Source organism: Pipra filicauda, unplaced genomic scaffold (assembly GCF_003945595.2).
Source record: "Pipra filicauda isolate LSUMZ 115617 unplaced genomic scaffold, ASM394559v2 scaffold426_size588282_pilon, whole genome shotgun sequence".
Lineage (NCBI taxonomy): Eukaryota > Metazoa > Chordata > Aves > Passeriformes > Pipridae > Pipra > Pipra filicauda.
In genome coordinates, this window is record NW_024104561.1 from 519,203 (window position 1) to 540,015 (window position 20,813).

Here is a 20,813-nt window from a genome sequence, read left to right on the forward strand (position 1 = left end):
GGTGACAGGACTGAGGGAATGGCCTGAAGTTTTGTCAGGAGAGGTTTAGGTTGGATATTAGAAAAAGGTTCTTCACCCGGAGGGTGCTTGGGCAGTGGAACAGGTTCCCCAGGGGAGTAGTCACAGCACCAAGCCTGACAGAGTTCAAGAAGCATTTGGGTGATACTCTAAGGCACATGCAGGGCTAGGAAGCTGGACTTTGATGATCCTTGTGGGTCCCTTCCAACTGAAGATATTCTGTGATTCTCTGAAGATTCTTAGAACTATTAAACTCTTAATTTTTAACCTGGCTGGCCGCTATCAAATACCACACATAAGTTGTTCCTATTACTGATATCAGGCAAAGTGTGTGTTTCAGAAACAGCTTCCAGAGAAACTTGTACCTGTTGTGTTCCCTTTCATGCCTTCAGGAACTTTTCTTAAAATAATTTACCAGTGTTTCTGTTAAAATTCAAGTTAGGTGTCCCCAAGTTAATGCCAAAGCAATAAAATCAAAATAGTACTAAAATCAGACTCTCATTGCTCCTATGAATGGTTTTGTCTATACAACTCTCTCTTTATTAAATTCTTTAATTCCGTAAATTGTTCAAGACACCGTTTTCCAACCATTGTGCATCAACAGGTTCTGTGAGAATACCACACCTCTTTCCAGTATACTTACTATACCAAAAGCATACCATACAGCCACATTACAGTAAATTGGCACAATGCATTTTGCAAAAACAGAACTAGACTTATTTAAAAAAAACAGTTAGGTATACTCATACATTAACATTGTAACAGCTACAAAAACGCTGCTTTCAACTCCTACAAAACAGTGAAAAGACATCCCCAGCAAGAGTTGAAAACCTATGGACAAACAGAGGTCAGTATCATAGGAAGAGAGGAGGTTTTATACAAATGAAGCAATTGGAAAATTAGAAGTATTTACACTTTTTCCTGCTATTAGCTAGACAAACATACAATAGTAAGTTAAAAAATATACTACAGCTCTAAGTCCTTTAACTTGTAAGCATTTGCCTTCTCACTGGGATTTCTGACTTTTGAAATGTGTTACCTGTTAATACTGGATAAAACTACTGGCAAAAGTGTTTACATACTTTAAAACCAAGACTAAAGGGGCTTTTATTCCACAAAATTTAACTTTAAAATACTATGCTTATAAAATTATTTAGAATTTCAGCAGTCTATAGATTTCAAATGCAAAACTTAACAATCCTCTTTAATTTGTAATTCAAAAAAAATGCTCCTGTGATGTCATTTGTTTTCAAAGGCAGAATCATCTGCTGTCTTTTCAAGCTCTCTCTCTTCACATGTCCTAGAAACAAAATAATGCAACATCATTGACCATAAAAAATGCAGCAAGAAAGACTTACTCCATGTGATTGTACAGTCTAGAGCAAGCAATGCTGATGCACATTTATCACAGTAGATGAAGTTTGGACAAGGAGGCTGGTAGTGATACCAGCGGTAGTATCATACCGAAAACGCTAGGCCCTCATATCTGAAGCTAAGATGGTAGTGACTGGCATCACTACTGATGTATGTGATGGGCTGTGAATAGCAGTCATTCAAAACTCGATTTGTATTCCATTAAAGCAATTCTCCTCAGTCTGCTGCCAAAGGTATGTCAGTTTAGGTGGAAAAGTGCTCTGGCTTAACATACCTTACCACATGTCCCTGCGTAGCCAGAAATAATCAATCCACTGTCTCCCGAAGACAGGTAACTTCAGGCAGCAGTATGTATTTTTAACAAACAAGAACTGAAAGATATTCTTAAGTGCCAATCAGTTCAGAAATATTACACAACTTCAGTCTTCCAAAATTTTTGACGTACCTCTTCAGAAAGGTACAGACATATCTCCCCTCTATCAGGAGAAAAGTTCAGAACTGAATAGACAGCACTGTGATTGAAGAGGTTTACAAACTATATGCTTAGAGTCAGCAGTGGGAACCACACAGGTGTTTTTAACATTGATAATACTTATTTTGCTTACTTGTGTCTCACTTCTAAGCAACTGGATACTGTAAATAAAAATGTATGAAAAACACTGAAAGGAAGTTTGTATGATGGAGAGTCTGGAGTGTACTTGAATTCAGAGCAGGTATGTGGATGTATTTCTCAATATGCAAATATTTGCATGAGGTGTTATAAAATCTGGTTTACAGCTGTTAGCCAACAGTAAATTCAAAGAGACTGTACCAAAGTAGACATAAAGTTTTTTTTGTAAAGTGGGTTTCTTTCTGTGTTTATGAAAGACTTTGACTGTGTCAAGAGTACAGAATTCAAAGCCACAGCAAACATCACATACACTTAACGATATAAGTGTTTATTAGCAGAACATGATACCCTCACTAGCTCATGCATGGAAAATATATTTGCAAGTTCTACAGACACAATCACAATTACTGAAGTATTAAAGTTAGAAATTGTCTTGCCTCAAAGTTACTTTTTTGAAACACTATATGCAACAGCCTTTTCCAGGCATGTTGCGTAACTGTCTGGAGTACTGGCCTTACATTTCTTTTGACCAATGTCCATTGAGGTGTCAAACATGCACCCAAATTTCTTAATTCTTTTAATCACAAATACAAAGGGCAATCTGACTGAGATTGTCTTCCTACCACTCAAAAATCCAAGTGTTGTCAGGTTCTAGAAGAAGAATGAGGAAAGAAGCAGGCCATGAAAATAGTCTACCCTGGACAAGCAAGTTTAGTAGTTGTTTTTTTTTAAATACTTGGCCAAGTATATTCTATTAGAGGAATAGAACTGAACTACTGAACTGCCTTGATGTTAATGCCAAGTAGTTTGAGTGTTGCACCTTGTTAGTACCACACTGTGTGATTGGCCAAATCACTTATTTAAGCAGCAGGTTACAATGTCTAACCTGTATGAGGAACCTACACTTGCAACTCCACTATGTTCCTGTAGCATGCTGCTCGCTCAGACCAAATGAATATTTGGCATCACTGCTCAAAAACTCCCAAACTTCTGAAAGCTGTGTAATCAGAAGTCAGTACTTCTGGGGACACCTCATATCAAATACCAAATTAAATTTCATCTTAAGGCGTTTTTTTGTTTTGTTGTGTTTACCTGCATGAAGCTACATTCTGTTGTGTATTTCTCCATATGCTGTAGGAGATTCACTGCCTGTTCTGTTTACAAAACAGCATTTTTTAGTAAGACCAAGGTTTAAATACTTAACCTCCTGACAAATTCAAGCTCTCTTAGGACTTCTTGTCTGGAAATGGTAAGTGCATCAATAAGCATTTGAAGTTCTGGAATTTCTCAGGTCTATGTTCTAGCCTGCAGTTTATCTGCATTTGAGCAATTCTATAGCTACACTGTAGAATACTAATTAAAGCAGCTTGGCTATTGATGAGAATACATGAATTCACAAAAAAATTAATAAATCCCATTTGTTTCTATAAGATTGGGTTCAGGCTTCCTTTGCTTCCAACTTAATAGCATTGAGTAGTCTAAAATAAAGGAAAAAGCTTTTACTTTGCCCTGTCCCACCGCATGCTGATTCTCTCCTACAACAGGACATCCTGCAATTTTGTTAAGTCTCCACTACAGCAGTGAGTGAGATAACTTTTAAAATGTAAATTCGAAACTTAAACAGAAGATTTACTTGCTATTATCATTCTCTGAAGTTGAGACAAAATTCAGTGAAGAAAACAGTATGCCAACATGGTTAAGTCACCTCAATCTACTGCTGTTCTATTTTACATCATTAAGCTAGAGCAGAACAAAACCTTAGCTCAGCAAGGTTATTAACTCACTTTTTCTTACTGCCAACTTCATGCCTATCTTTCTTTTCCTCAGCGCTTTCTCCATTGTGTTGTAACTGGTTGGTGTCCTGGGCTTCAGACCCTCCATTCAGAACCTTTGAACCTTTAAAATGAAAGTGCAGGAAAGCAGTACTGCAGACAGCAAAACTGTACTCAAAAGCCCCAGATAATTTCTTTATCAAATCAAGCATTATAAGTGTTTTCTCCTCACCTTGATACCCACACACCTGAAACAATACAAAAGACAGCAACTGATATGGTTTCAACTCCTGAAAATTCCATGCAAAGTGCCTCATCCCATAATTCTAGTAATGAGAATTGAACAGCGTATATCTTTCATGCAATTTCAAGTTCTTCTTGTGCTTGCTATGCTACAGATATAGGACTAATGCTTGTTTGTATTCTGACCAGTCAAAGAATATACTTCAGCAGTGAATTCTGTTTACTATTCTAACCTGGTCGGACCATTTATGGGGATTCTTGATACTCTTAACTGTACAAGTTAATAGTCCACCACATATCATTTACTCTCAACTCTAACAAATAAATGTGTGTAATCAAAATATGAGAGTGTATATAAAAAGTAAAAGTGGTTAGTTATAGCACGCAATTTGCAAGCAGGAAAACAAAATATGGAGTAGAAGCTGTATTTAGTGAAGTCCAAGCAGGAATACCTAACTTAATTTCGGTCATGACTACATGCTTTGCTCTGATATTACAAGCCAGTGAATTTTGAGTGAACTGCTGAGGAACAAATGACTAAGTCAGAACTGAATCCTATACTTCAAGTTCCAGGTTTATAAAAAAACCCCCTCTATTAAACTACTGTACTACAGCAAGAAAAAAATTCACGATGTTTCTCATCTGAATTCTTACAAGCTAAGACATGCTAAAAAGCAGACAAGATCATTTAAAGATGACATTCTAGTAGTGTATCTATTTACACTTGCTCAGAATCAATTCTGAACTTGAATGTCATGGGAGGCATTTAATAAAACAGTAAATGCTATAATCTCTTGTTACTAAAGGGAATCTGATGCTGTACGTCAAGTACAATCAATTACATTACTGTGTTTTGTAAAGATAGTCATAGTTCAGCAGTTCAGTTTGGGCAGAAGAGTGCACATAAGGATCAGAATTTCTCTTTATAGCAAATCAAGAAAAAACTACTTCCCTAAAATATCCCCCTACTCTGACAGAAGTTCTTTCCATTCTCTGTGACTGGGTAACAATATGGTATTTTACTGTGTCTTGCTGAAGTTGTGTTAACCTTATCTGGAGTGGCTTCACTAGCCAGACAATGTGTAGGAAGTCTTTCAGTTTAGCCCTTTGTTAACGTATTCGTTGTGCTGATCACTGGTTTGGGGAAAGATCTGTATGGAACATCTACTAGATCACACATTCTCTCACCATAAAATGTTTGGATTTTATCATCATCCTTGCTTCCATAGCAATTAGAAATAAAGTAGCATATCATCTACAGTTTTTCTGAATCCTTGGCATCCTTTATCACCTCAATTACAGTAATTTGTTTATTCCAGATCCAGGTGTGTAATTTTCAAATGATTTCCTAAAACAGTTTTGCTCCCACAGTTCAAGTTCAAAGTAAATATAATTTCTGTGAGGTGCTTGTGGAGATTAAGGATCTAAATAATTTAAATAGATGAGTAGAATTCCTACATTTTCAAGGATTTAAATACATTTGAACATATTTAAAAAGGCAACTATCTATTTTACTACTGATGTATTACTGAGCATGCTTACTATGGAAAGCTTTCAATATTATGCTGTACTTGTACATTACTGATTTATCTGTGATAGTACTGTTAAGAGCATAAACATTTATTCTCCCATAATAGTAGTTCTGTTAGACTGAACTACTGAAGTTGCATCACAGGAGTAGTACAGAAGTACTTAAAAGTTGCTGCTACACAAGGTAGAGCATGCATGATACAGGAAGAGGCTAATGAAGGGAATGAAGCAGCTGCAAGTTCCATTGACAGGTGGAAGTCTAGGCATGGGAGGAATGGAAGGTTTTGGCTGGGGTAGACTTAGTTTTCTTCACAGTGTCTAGTATGGGCTGTGTTTTGGATTTGTTTTGGGTTGGTAATAGGGTAACAAGGTTCATAACGCAGAGATGTTTTTGTCATTGCTGAGCAGGGCTTACACAGAGCCAAGGAATTTTCTGCTTTTCATAATGCCAATGCTGGCAAGGAGCCTCAGGGTGCATGGGCAGCTGGGAGGGGACACAGCTGGGACAGGTGACCCAAACTGACCAAGGGGATATTCCGTACCATATGACATCATGCTCAGTATATAAATTGAGGGGAAGAAGGGGGAAGAGGAGGGATGCTTGGAGTGATGGTGTTTCTCTTCCCAAGTCACTGTTATGTGTGATGGGGCCCTGCTCTCCTGGGGATGGCTGAGCACTTGCATGCCCATGGGATGAACTCCTTGTTTTGCTTTGCTTGTGTGTGTGGCTTTTGCTTTTCCTATTAAACTGTCTTTATCTCAACCTGTGAGTTTTCTATCACTTACCCTTCTGATTCTCTCCCCAGTCCCACTGGTGGGTAACTGAGCAAGTGGCTGGGTGGGGCTTGGTTTCTGGCTGGGGTTAAACTGCAACAATGGTAGTATGCAATTCTACCTCATGTCTAATTTTTTTTTTTATCCTGTAATGTAATCAAGTTAGAAAATTTAAAGAAGTAAAAAATGCTAAACTCAATTTTTACAAAAGCCTTTTCCTTCAGGTAATAAGAAATAACATGGCCATGGAAAACATTACGCTCTTGAATTTGAAAGTTAGTTATAGCAGTTTTATCCTTGACTATTTCAGTTATGTAAAGGTTTTCATAGGTGGGCAGAATTCCTACATCGTGGATGTTTTGAAGCTGTCTCAGAAATTAATAGAGACTAAGTCTTTTATATGACAAAAAACTAAAACCACATGACTTACCTGTTTGGTCCTTTTCCTTTTCCACCTTTTTGTTTGCTCCTTTCTTCCACTGTTCTTTGGTTTTGTTAGCTTCTTCATGCTGCTTCTGCTCAGCAAGTGATTTATTTAGTACTTGGGAAAGAACAGAATCTCCTTCCCCAACAAGAAACATGGTCTTGAACTTGTTATATAGCATTGTAGATTTCTCCATGATAACTTGGCTAACTTTGAATTTCCGTATCTGAAATCAAAGTAATAAAACAATGAGCTCCACTTAGGTATTTAAATGCCTATGTAATTTCATTACGCGCTAGATGAAGTTCTTCATTTAACCCGAAATGACAGACTTTCCCATTCTCTGATGTATCAAAGAAAGTAAGAACTGCCAGGTGGGGAAGGACCTTGAGGGATCTCCTTGTCCAACCCTTCATGGAAAAGAGAGCCTGGATCAGGTTAATCGAACCCCCTGTCCAACTGCATCTTGAAAACTTCCAGCGATGAGGACTCCTCCACATCCCTGGGGAGGCTGTTCCAGTGAACAATTGTTCTCACTGGAAAAAAGTTTATTTTTTAATATCAAGGTAAAACCTTTCCCAGTGCAACTTGTACCCATTACACTTCATCTTCCTCATATGTCTCCTTATGAAGAGAGAGCTTTGACACTCTCTTTGCAGCTGCCTTTTAAGGTGCTGGAATACTATGATGAGGTCCTCCCTTCAGGAAGGAAAGAACTAAACCCTTCAGTCTTTCCTTAAAAGGGAGGTCCTCCAGCCCTTTGATCAACTTGATGGCCTTCCTTTAGGTCCCCTCCAGCCTGTCTGCATCATCCTCGAACTGTAGGGACCCAAACTAGACATAGTATCCCAGTAATAAAAAAAAGCTGATATCAATTTAAAAAACATATAGGTTACTTTAATTAACATTGTGAATCTCACCTTCTTAAGAGTTAGAATCATCTCTGTATGTTTCTGAGCTTGTTGCATTGTGACTTGAAGGGATGCAAGCTCATCAAGAGCCTCAATACACCTGTTCACATCCTGTATATAAACAAGAAATTAGTTTGAAGACTTAACTGACATGTTAGTAATCTTTAAATAGCCATACTAAATTAATTTCCATGCTCACTGACACCTTCCTATAACATCCTTAATTTGACTATGTACTTAATTGTAGAATACTTTATGTAGTCAAACTTGCAAACAAAAATTTAACACCAGGTGCCTCTCAGCTACTTCCATAAAAGGCAGATGGTATCTGAGTAACTTGTAACATTTAAAAAGAATTTTATCCTTTCAAAATACAAACTCAAGTTTTATGCTAGTTTCATAATTCTAGTACTTCTATGCTTGAAGCTGTTCTGTCTAGTCAGTCTTTACCATGCACAATTTTTCACAAGTGATTTGCCACTGGGAAGGAAGTAAAGCATATTAAGTGGACTGCAGTTAATATAGAGAACTGTGTCTTTGTAGATTTTTCAGTTAAAAGTTTGATGAATGACACACTGTGCAGGACATACAGAAGGAATTATGTGAGCTTCTGATGCATTTCTAAGAACTAGTGTACTAAAGTCTTCTTTCTATAATACTTAGTTCTCATTTTCCTTATCTTCTGCTAGTCTTTATTTTAATTACTACTTAGAACTCAAAAGAGTCATTGCTGGTACAAGTCACAGTAATCTTCTGTATCTTGTATAAAGTTGTAGCTTCTGTTCTCAAAGGAAATCAGTATTAAAAAAATTTACTATTTGGCTCATGACAGAATGATTTAGGCCAAATCATGAAAAAATGCTGAAGTGAGAGCTTTCTGAATTTTCTTTAAGGTGAACTGTTTTTTGAGACAAAGTATTGGCATAGACTTAATAAAATAATTTAAGAACAGGCAACACTGGAAACTAACGTTTCATACTAACACTGTGGTGGTGTTAGCCTTGGCTAGCAGCCAGATGTCCACAACAGCCACTGCAAACAGGATGAGAAAGCTCATGGTCAAGATAAAGACAGGGATATTGCTTACCAGTTACTGTAATGGGCAAAACAGACTCTACTTAGGAAAATTAATTTATCAACTAAAACAGATGTGGGTTGTGAGAAACCAAGACAAACAGTAAACCAACACTTTTCTTTCCCTCCCTCTCCCACGCTCAACCTCACTCCAGACTCCCCTCCCCAGCCCAAGCAGTGCACAGTGGCAGAGGGTCAGTACATCACAGATCCTCTCTCCAACTCCTTCCCTCACACAGTCTGCTTCAGGTTGGGTTCTCCCCATGATCTCCAGTACTTCAGACCAATCTCCAGCATGGGTTCTCAACAGATCACAGTGTGGTCTCTTCCACAGGTTGCAAGGAGAATACCTACTCCAACAACACAGAGTACCTCCTCCCTTATTTTTTGACCTTGGTGCTTCCTCTGCTGTTTCTCACTTCTTCCTCCCCACCTCCTCCTCCTCTTCTCTGCCCAGTGTGTTTTGCTCTCTGTTCAAGTAAGTTTCCATAGATGCATCTCCATCCTGGCTGAGGGGCTCAGCCATACCCTGCAGGGTTCATCCACTGGAGCAGGCTGGAGCTATCCAGCACAAGACAGCCCCCTGCCCTCACTACCAGAACCTTGCTTCCAAAACCCAAAACAACTCTGTATTCCCAAGTTGTAGCAGCTTGCTGTTCCTCATGCTGCCATACTTCTTCACTCACACTCATACTTTCTTATCTTCACATTTTCTCCAGACTGAACACTCCCAGCTCTCTGCCTCCCCTTCTATGACATGTGCTCCAAGCCCTTAATCCATCTTTGTGACCCTTAAGTGGGTGCCCTACAGTAGGTCCATATCCCTATTGTTCCTGGGAGCCCAAAACACGATCCAGTGTCTCATCAGTGCCAAGAAGAGGGCACCCACCACCTCCTTCCATGTTCTGGAAGCCTAATGCAGCCTAGCATGCTGGTTGCCAATTTAGCCACAGAAGCAGACTGGTGGCTCATGCTAAGCTTGGTGTCCACTAACACCTCAGGTCATTTTCCCACAAACTGCTTTCCAGCCACTCAGTGCCCGGCCTGTGCTGGTGCATGGGGTTGTTGTCCAGAGGTGCAGAACTGGAAGTTAAGTTCATGAAGTTCCTGAAGGCCCATTTCTCCAGCCTGTCCAAGCCTCTCTGGATGGCAGCACTCCCATCCAATCCTTGATTTCAGTTCCATATAATTTTCAAATTTGCTATAGGTGTGGTCTGTCCCATCATCCCAGTCATTAATGAGATATTTTAATAGTACTGACTACTGGTGACTGGTCTGTAGCTGGACTCTCTGCTACCAATCAGTCTTCTGTGCACTGCTGTTCAGCCAGTTTTCAGTCCACCTTCCTATCCACTTTTCTTAGTCCAGACTTCATGAGACTGTCTTTGAGGCTGTTATGAGAGACTGTGTCAAAAGCCTTTTTAAACTTGACATAAACTGTGTCCCCTGCTCTCCTTCATTCACCAAGCCAGTCATCCCATAGAAGGATATCAGTTTGGTTAAGCATGATTTCATATTCATTAACCCATGCTGGCAACTCCCAGAGACCTTACTGTACTTTATATTATTGGAAACAGTTTCCAGGAGGATTTGTTCCATCACCTTTCAGGGGATCAGCATGGGACTGACTGGCCTGCAGTTTCCTAGACACTCCTTCTGCAAGGTGAGGGTGACATTTGCTTTCTTCAGTCCTCAGGAACCTCCCACTCATCACCATGATTTTTCAAAAATAAAATGGTGTGGATGCACAATGACACTATTAAGCTCTCTCTGCACTCTTCAGTTTATTCTGCATCAGGTCTCACTTTGTTTAAGTGTTCTGTAATTTGATCCTTGTTCTCTGAGCATCAAGGCTTTCCCATTCTTGATCTGAGACCAGGTCCCACTGGTCTTAGGGACCTAGGATTCCTGAATGGAATTGTACTAGCAAACTGAGGTGAAGACACTGATTTACCTTAGCCTTCTTTTTTACTAGGATCCCAACCCCATTCAGCAGGAGGCTCACATTTTCCTAGTCCTCTTTTTACTGGTGAGGTGCTTGAAGCTTTGTTGTCCCCCATTTCTCTCCCGAGATTTAACTTGAGGTGGGTTTTCATTTTCCTAAGCACATCCCTCCATGCTTGGACAGTGCTTGCATATTCCTCCCTGTTCACTTTTCACTGCTTCCACTTCTTGTATGCTTCCTTTTTTGTGCCCTTACTATAGTCAGGAGCTCTTTGTTCATCTGTGCAGCCTTCCTGCCACATTTGGTTATTCCTTCCGCTTGTGAAGATGAATCAACCTTGAGAATTGCTAAAAGTGAGCCAGATCTCCTGGTCCCATCTTCTCTCCATCACAGTCTCTCAAGAGATTCTTCCAAGCAGATCTCTGTAGAGGTCAAAGTTTGCTCTCCGGAGTCCAGGGATGCGATCCTTTTTGCCCTGCTCCCTTCTACCAGTAACCTGAACTCCACCATTGCAGTCACTGCAGCCAAGGTTGCCCCTGACCTGCAAATGCCTGACAGCTCTTTGCTGTCTAGAAAAATCAGGTCCAGCAAGGTGTCTTGCCTTGTTACTTTCATCACCTATGTTAGGAAATTACCACACTCCAGAAGCTTCCTGCATTGGTGTGTAAGTCTCATGCCCCTTCAGCAGATACCAGGATGTTTCAAGCCTCCAATCAGAACCAGAGGTGTCTCCCAATTGTTTAAAGATGACTTCATTCTCTACATCCTCAGGATATTACTCATATTGGTCTGCTTAATAATCCTGACCCATAAGCTCTCAGTTGGCTTATTAACTGCCCCAGTGCAGAGCTACACGTTTCCCCTGATGTTTCACAGAGTTCTTTCATCTTGTCTTCCCAGCACCCATCTTTCCTGAAGAACTTCTCACTGAATCTCTGATATCAATGAAACCGCAGGCCCTGCAACTGCAGATATCCAGTTCCCTTGGGTTGTTCCCCCTGCTGTAATGCATTAGTGTAAAGACACCCCTAAGAGAAAAACAGTTGTGCTGACATTCCAGAAAAGTTGAAAGCTCTCCTCATAATGCTGTGCTGCCAGCACTTCCTCATTTCTGTGCTGAGGTGGTCATGCCAATTCAGTCCTGTTTGGCAGAAGAATGCTGCTGGTTACAAAGTCAGTTCTGTTTACATGACTCTGCTGACATCTGTTTATATCTGACTGCCATCCTGCTCCACACCACTTCCTCCTCTGCTACCATTCCTAGTTTGATGGTCTTCAACCAGGCTGGCCAGGTTGCCTCTTGGCAGCACTACTTTTGGGTGGATCCTGCTACCTCCTAGCACACTTATCCATTCCTTCACAAGTTCTTTTCTCGAGAAAGGAGGCAACCACCTGGGTCCCTATACCTTGACCATCACTCTCAGAGTCATGCAGTCATGCTTCATAATTTCCAAGCATCCCCTGACTACACCATTGGTAGCCAACACAAAATCAGCAGTAGCAAATAAATAGTCTTACGGCCAGAAAGCTTTAAACATCTGCCAGCAATATTCCAAATCTGAAACTCCAACAAGTAACAGATTTCACTCACTTGACAGTGAGTGGAGTCAGCAGACTGGTGCCCCCAACCCCTTGCATCAGGAAGTCTGCCACTACTACACTCAATGTCTCTCTGATGTTTCCACATAGCCAAGCATGCTGATCTGGCACCAGACGCTTCATTTTACATCATTCCATCTGAATGTTTACAGTAAATAATTTATTATCAAGTATTTTCAAACAAAACCAATTTAATTTGCTGACACTCATCTTTCACTGCCCACAGTAACCACATTTAAACAGCAGTTATCTTTCAAATTTAAAGAATTCCTCTCATTTTCAGAATATTATTTAAAAACAAGCACACAATCACTTCCTACTGGAATTTGACATATAAATCAGTTTTTAAAAAAATATACTTACCAGATTATCAATTTTCAGGGAATTCTTTATTTCTGCATGTATCCTTTGAAGCCTAGAATCCATTGATGTTTCTGAAGATTAAAATAGTATGTATGAATATTTGATAAAAATATCAGGTTTGTTTTTGCAGAAACGATTCTACAAATATAAACTTCACACAGAAAGCAGAAGAATATGGGCAGGCATCCTACATGCAGGTGCACAATAAATACACCGTAGGGCTTACTATCAGAAATAAAGTACACAGTTTTTTTAAAACTGAACATTATTAGCAACCCACTTAGTTTTCTCCTTAGGACTTAAAACTGAAAAGAATTTTCTATTCCAATACACAGCTTTCACACTCTAATTGTGGGCTAGCTTAACAAGAAGTTTTAATAAATACTAAGAGTTACAAAGCTGGAAGACTTAAGACAGGAAGGACACTTTGATATCAATGATTTGTTTTCAGTAAACTGGTCACGATTCAAGTCCAAATCCACCCAAATAAATGTTCCCAGTACACATGCTTCAGCAGGTGCGAAAGATGAACAAACGTGGCCTACTCTAAATCACATGCCGAATGCCTGTTTGGATTTGATACGTATTCTGAACAATACTTCACGCAAACAGTTTTCCTTCAAGGCCAATCCATCTTGGATGAGTTTTTGTTTTCCCCCTGCTGTGACACTATGTTGGCTGGAGTCTATGACACTGGATTTGTACTATACTACAAATTACAGCCAGTGGTTTGGATTGCCCTCAAAGATGGGAGTATTGAAAAAGGAGTTACTTATCCCTGTGAAGGTCAGTCTGTGAGTATGGGTCAGTAGAGAAGACCACGGTAACCTGAATCTAAGCCTCTGGCTTAGTAAGAGGTAGTATCTAAATACTTTCAAGAGGTCTCTCAGAGTACAGTGTTATGAGACGATAGAAAGGAAAAAGTGATGGGAATAACTGAAGTGATTCAGTTCAAAGAGTAAAAGCTTTTGTTTCTTGCTCACAAACAGAAGAGACCAAGGCTCAAAAACTCAAATGACAGTAAAGTTAGAATATCCAAGATCTGTTCTAATGCACTTCAGAAAGAAAGAACACAGGTAAGAAATGCACTGTTTCACAGACCTGAATGGATCAGACATCCCAACCCACACAGCCACCCTCAGCAGTAAATTCTGCCCAAAATATAATATGACCAAGAAGTACTGTTTAACTTCTTTAAACTAACCTCTCTTCTTCTCAATCTTCTTAACTTCTGCTTTCTTGCCTTCTTCTTTACTCTGCCTATGAAAAATGTTAAAGTGTTTTTCCAATGTCGTACACCCTGCTTTTCATACTTTTTTTTCTAATTTTTGGATGAGATGCAAAATTTTGAAGCATTATCTCAGTACAACATTGACATGAAAGAACACAAAGAGACAAACCCAGGTTTTCAAAGGCTGAAACAAAGTAACCAAATTAATTAGCTAAGATACTGCTGATAAATCGTCCTACGCACAGCTGCTTTTCCCTAGAAAAAGCAAATTACAGGATTTTAAAAACAAGTCACATTTCCAAACCGTATTTTTTGGGGGGTTGCATGTATAAATTGGTAAAATGGCATTGTACAGAACTAACTTTTGGAGAAGGAAAATATTTTTATGAGGATAACAAAAAGAGTAAAACTATTTGACATTTCCATGGGGAATTATGGAAAGATCAATTAATCATAATCAGTTCCTATATGACTGATTTTCTCAAATAATTAAATGTAACAGTAAACATATCTTACAAGTGACCATAAAGATATCAGTAATAATTTAAATATTCTTGAAGGAAGTAGTAATAAGGAAAAAAGATTTACTGCAAATGCATTGAAATCTCCTGGATCTTTCTCCAATTGTATCACTGAAAATAATGCTGGGGATCGTGAAAAGCAAAGCAAAATTTGTCTCCATCTCAGTTACAGGATGAACACAGGCAGAAATCTTTCAAACGCACTTTTAAACTCCTTACTCAGAGAAGATCATGAACTCCTGTTTAGCAATTCCTCAGTCTTGTCTTACTGAGGGGTTTAAAGGCCTCATTTTAGAATTTGCGATTTCAGCATGTCATAACTAAATGTCCTGTGACTAATTTACTTCCTGTCACAGTAATATGTAGGCCTGCATGTCTCATCTTCCGTGTTTCTTTCATAAGCTATCCAGTTATAGAATCAACACTTTCAAAGTACATAAAACTAGTTTGCTTCAACTGGCAGCACAATCTTAACAGCAGAGACAAACTGTATGGTGTAAAGCACTTTAATTAAATAAATACTAACGAAGTAGCTACAAAGACCAGAAAATGGATACTATGCTGACAAGCAAAGTAATCAAAACACATAACAGTCTATACTATTTTTAGTCAATATTGAGTTTTGTGATATTAGTCATCAGCTATAATTAAATCCATTATGCATTCAGAATCTACTTCTCATTTATCTTACTGAAACAAAAATCTATCTACCCTCCAATGCATAAAATATGACACCTATTTAAAAGTAGAAATTTGATTATTATAACTAAATCAATATATGACTCGATTTAGTTCGATTGCAGAAATCAATCAGCATGTGTCAGAGTTAAATACTGATATATTAAGAGCTGCTAAGCTTCTAAGGACAATTTAATATCTCTGAAGTTGCTACAGGCAAGTAGAATAACTATGTTAGGTTTCCAGAGGAGTGACAGGAAGAGGAGAAAAAAAAGGGGCTGGAGGATTTAAAAAAAAAAAAAAAGACTCCCCCAAAACTAGATTCTTTTTAATGAACATGAAAAAGGTAGGATTTTGTTGTTACAGGTAAAGGGGACCGTTATTCTCTTCCTTTTTCTCCAAATTTTTACCTTGTTCTCCCTTTCTTCTGCCCTCCCACCAACTGTGGGGATGGGAACATCATGCCTTTGTGGTGGCAGCTTCTTCATTCATTTGCAGAAAAGCTCTTGAAAATGAGTCAGATTTCTTCCTATTGTTCCCCTCCTCCTTCCCCCCCAGTTTCTGGCAGGATCTTCTCTCCATTCTTATGCTTGATTCATTTGTGCTAAATTATTTTCCAAATGCAGACTGCTCTTGGTATCACTCAACTGGCTTTGCAGTGCTAGAGTAGAATAATGCTTAATTTTTTAACTTCTTCTGTCCAACAGCGTGTGCTCCAGCTGCCAGACAGAGAAGGAAATGTTGTCCAGATAACCCTATGCATTCCACATCTGATCAAAAATCCATAACCATGATTTAAGAGGTCCTACCAGTTGTCAATCTAATGTATCTAAAAATTGTAAGAAAAACACATGGCTGTCCTGAACAGTTTTTCGCACTGACCCCTTTATACATGGTTATTCTTAGGTTAGTTCTAAAAAGAACCACCAGTTGTCCTCTGCTAGGGATTCTAAGTCACTGAAAGACTGACATCACTTAATTTGTATGTTCAATTCTTCCCATCCTCCCACAAAAGAACATACGGTTTAGAGGAACTTTTTACTCTCCCCTTAAAAAGAAAAAATAGAAAAACAAAAAGGCAAGGGGAGAAAAACAGAACACAGTGCAAACAAGTTCGGAAGTTTTTCAGATATTGTCCCCTCCCATTAGGTTCAAAGTATTCCTACAACTTGTGGGCATCACATGTTAAAATACACTCACGATTCAGATTCTGTCTGTTCCTCCTGTTTACGCTTTCTTTCTGTTACTTCTCTCTCATGTTGGCCTCTTACAATGCCCCTTCTGTGCGCTGCCTGAAAGCTTCTTCCTCCTTTTTTCTTCTGTTTTTATTTGGCATTTAATGGTTGGAAAGAGAAAAGTGAGATTACTGAATTATTGTTTCCGTAAACAGATAAACCTACCTACACAAGTATCTTTCTCTGCTCCATGGAGCAACCTGACAAAAGGTGGCTTTCCCTGAAACTAAATATAATTTCATTAGTCTTTTCTTCCTTTTTTCTTTTCATTGGAAGGCAATGCTAAGGACTAGAAAAATGAAGACATTACAAATTGTTGGCTAGGGACAGCTTTGTACCTTTCAAAAATGTGATTTCAAGCCAAATGTTCTCCAGATGCACCCAAGGAAAACAACATCTGTGTTTCAAGGAACATAGATAAAAAAAAAAAAAAAAAAAGCCTTCTGACAAAATAAAGGCTACATATAAATTCTTAGAAAATACTGCAAGTTCCTCCAAGAATTATTTGAGGAAATTAAGTTTTGAAACTTCTGTTCTATACATCTGTAAGCCAAGTCACAGGACTCTAAACTTCACTAAGATCTAGCTTTAACTTGAAGAAAGATCTTCAGTGATACTACTTTCCTTTATAATAAGTTTGTCAGGAAAGCAAAATTATACCTTGTCCCCTTCTTGTTCTTCTTCATCTTCAGAATCAGAAGCTGATGTAGAACCCACTTTTGCAACATTTTTCCTTTTTGGTTCAGCCTCTTTCTTTCCTTCCTTTTTATCAAATTCCTTCTTTGATTTCTCCTCTTCCTTCTGACTCTCCTCATCTTTTTTCCCTTGCTTTTTGGGCTTTTCTTCTGGTCCTTTTTTCTTTGCCTTCTCCTCCTCATTAACACTAAAACACGAACAGTATTTAGGCACCATGTCCACTACCTACAGCGACTTTAAAAATGACATTTTAACTCAGTGAGCTGATTTTTTTAACCACAGAATATTAAAAATTATGAAATTAATTCACTTTCGGTTAATTTAATGCCTTTTGAAAAAATACTTTGTCTTCTTCTAAAAGTAACTGTGGGGAAAAAAACTCATACAAATAAATAATAGTATGGAGGCTCCAATGAAACTAACTTTAATATAAGTGCATAGATCCAAACCTAAGAAGTTCGTGCTCAGCAGGTTCTCCACATACATATGGGTCTGCAGGACCGAGAGTGCATATACTGTAAACTAGGTTTATGAAGTACCCTTATTTAAGGTGTACATACACCAAAACTGTGCATTTGCTAATTTATAGAAAAGTAAACCAATGCCCAACTTTTCCTCCAGTTTGCAGAAGCACTAGGGACTTGACATAAGAACTGAAGACGGCAAAAACAAAATATCTTTCCTCTTCACTCAGCAGGAATTTTGCGCAGAATTTACAAGTTAGGAAATTCAAGATTTTCTGTTGCTTGTTCCAGAAATGTAGGACCTTGAGTTACTCTGTATTATAACTACATCAACAGAAACAGTAACTCATACTGAGCACTAATGGGGCAAAAACTGTCAGGAACTCACTGCTAACTATGAAGTCTTAACATAAGGAACAACACTGTTTACAATGAAGAAACCTTAATTTTAGAATTAAGGAAAAAAACGTAACTCACAGGTCACCCTCAGAAAGACATGATGGTTTCACCAACTTGGGTCTCCCTCTTGGTTTTGGAACTTTTACTTCAGAAGCTAGTAGTTATACAGAAATAACAGGTTAGTCCACAGCCACCACCTACTCCTTGTCTATGTGGAAAGATTCTTACTCAACAGACATAAGCTACCCTTAAATCAAATAAGTTAAAGTGTTGGTAGTTTTTCAGCTGACTGGTAAATTAAAAACTTTGGTGTTTTTCAGTCACAGGCTCCAACTACCAATTCTTGTGCTTTTTACAAACCATACAGTTAGATTTGTTTCACACATTGCATAACTAATACAAACAAGTCTTAAATTAGACAATGAGAAAGTCTGAAATTAGAGAATTAATTCACTTAGTGCCCACATTAATACAGATTGTTATCCATATTTTTAGATGTATCATGGGACTTCTATCACTCTTCATGGTAACAACCCACTGTCAGGAAGTTCTACCACCACACTATAGTGCAGATCAAACCCCTGCATTTCCTCAGACTCAGCACATTCTTAGGAGTAAGACAAACAGCATGTCTGTCTTCTTGGCACCTATATACTTCAAATGCTTTTCCAGTACCACAGTGAACATGTGGTCAGGAAACCTAACACTCACTATTTAAAGTCTTGTTGGTCTTAGCACGGAGCACTGCTTAACGAGAGATGAGGGCATCATATCAACACCAGAAAAGGCTTTATAGTACACTTTCCAAAAAGGTATTTTATACTGGAGGCAAAAGCATCTCTTATAAATCCTTTCCTGCTCTTACAGACAGCAGTTAGTAAAAAACAGCAAAAAATGGTAAAGATAAAACCACAAATATTAAGGATGTACATTTGGTACATGTAATGAAATGACAGAGGGGCATGAATTAATATTTAAATTTCCTAACAACTCCCAAGGCAAAAGTAAATAAGTCTATTTAACTGTGGTTGCACTGGTTTTACATTGTCAGCAGATACAGATGACTAAATTATTTGTTTCCCTGGCTAGATGCTCATACAACGTACTTAACTGCTGCAAGGACTGTTTTCTCTTGTATTAGTTAATGATCAAGATAATCTGCAAGCTTACCATAAAACTTACAATAGATCATTGCTACTTGGAAAGAAACAGGCACTATAGTGCCACCAAATGATTCTAATTATACATTTTAAAAAAGCAAGTTGTATTGTTTTTTAATTTGTCTATCAACCTACAGGCTGCCTTAAACATCTTTTTAAACAAGTCTCTCCAGCTCTTAGCTTTTTTTTCTTGTCCTCAGAGCTCCACCTACAGGTTTGTTGTTCCCCCAGTTCTCTTGTGTTTTATGGATATTCTAACACAATCAAAGTAGTTTGTAGACCTTTAATGTATATAAACCTTTATGGAGCAAAAATGCAGAGAGAGCTCTTATCACATATTTATACTTCAGCAGTATTTTATGAAGAAGGTTTTTCTAAAGGTAATAATTGTATCCAAAACCAGTCTTTAATTTCAAAGACTGAGCATTAATGCTAACAATTTAAATCCATTTATGTCCTAAATTCATCAGTTTGAGATGAGATTCTCATTATAATCTATTAGCAAAGCCCACCTTTAGCATGAAAAAATACTCTGTAGTACTTTAGGGGAAGGAGACAACTCCCTGACTAATTCTACACAGATATTTCTGTGGTGAAAAAAATTAGATAATTCTTCTGAAGTTACCTGCTGGTCTTCCTCTTTTGGGGCTTACTTTTGGAGACACTGGCATAGGAGCTGATGCTGCTCCCACTGCTGCTTCCTCAGCTTCAGCTCGTTTTTCAGACTAATTTAAAGAATGAATTTCACAAGTGAAAAAAATACATGACCCCAGTATCTCAATTACTTTCTCAAACAACAGTTTTAAACTTCTAGAAATAAATTATTATGCTATTGGTTGTACACATGAAAAAGTTTCCAAATTCAGTAACAGATTATATTTAAGTATTACTAATTTGACCCTCTCCATACCATCACTACCTGATAAGAAATGTTTCATATAAATTCAACCAGCCCATTCATCTTCAGAACAAACTTATCTTGGTACAATAAAGCAAGGAGATTACTTGTAAGTATTTTTAAGATCACCATAACAGCACATCAAAACCCAGTTTTAAGCAGGCAAGTTCATATTTCCACCTCCCAAATACTCTTCTTTTACAGTATCCCATCATCACCCAAGCTGCATCAAAGTATCAAGGCAACAGGTGGAGCTATCCAGAAAAATACCTGCTTCCAGCTCTACAGACCAATGTTATTCACCATGAAAAATTGTATGTTGGCCTGCAGCAATGGGACATAATGACCTGTATCTACACAGTCATTTCAGGGGGGTTGGGTTGGAAAGATGGATAGAACTTATAACAAAAGATCTCGATGAAAAGATACGTATCTCCCCGCAGAAACACTCCCTGTCCATACATACAGATGAAAAGAATTGAGAAAAATCTCAACTGGAAAAAACAGTCAAGAATTTAGCATCTTGTATGCAGGACAATGAAGAGTATAGGTACAGCATGCAATTTACCTGTGACAAACATACTAGTCACAGATTTTCCCAAATTGAAGACATCACAAAATCACAAATTTGTGAAAAAGAGGAGTATTTCAGATATTGGTTCAGTGTGATAAAGATGTTAAAACATAGACTGTTTTATTAGCAGTCTAGCAACAGTTTATATCTTATTTTTTTCTTACTTGTAATAGGTTTTTTGGGAAAGATGGGAACTCCATATTCCACATCAAGTTCAAACAGAATTAAGACCTGTAAAACACACTCTGGGAAAACTTTCATTTCCACAAATCTTTCTGACATTTGAAAAAGGGGAGAAGGGTGTCAAGCACTTCAACTTA

General features: G+C 38.2%; 1 protein-coding gene across 2 annotated transcripts in view; it reads right to left on the reverse strand.

Annotated features, from left to right (window-relative positions):
• Positions 1-530: 530 nt before the first annotated feature.
• The window catches only part of PSIP1 (PC4 and SFRS1 interacting protein 1), a 34,199-nt gene continuing 13,916 nt past the window's right edge, over positions 531-20,813 (reverse strand). For both annotated transcript variants that reach the window (XM_027742368.2, XM_027742367.2), the window contains exons 8-17: positions 19,647-19,746; positions 17,940-18,015; positions 16,963-17,185; positions 16,268-16,386; positions 13,842-13,897; positions 12,638-12,708; positions 7,666-7,767; positions 6,752-6,971; positions 3,787-3,898; positions 531-1,318 (exon numbers count right to left, since the gene is read on the reverse strand). In XM_027742368.2, coding sequence (XP_027598169.1) covers positions 1,258-1,318; positions 3,787-3,898; positions 6,752-6,971; positions 7,666-7,767; positions 12,638-12,708; positions 13,842-13,897; positions 16,268-16,386; positions 16,963-17,185; positions 17,940-18,015; positions 19,647-19,746 — 1,140 coding nt within the window. In that variant the 3' untranslated portion in view covers positions 531-1,257. The remainder of the gene's footprint in view (positions 1,319-3,786; positions 3,899-6,751; positions 6,972-7,665; positions 7,768-12,637; positions 12,709-13,841; positions 13,898-16,267; positions 16,387-16,962; positions 17,186-17,939; positions 18,016-19,646; positions 19,747-20,813) is intronic.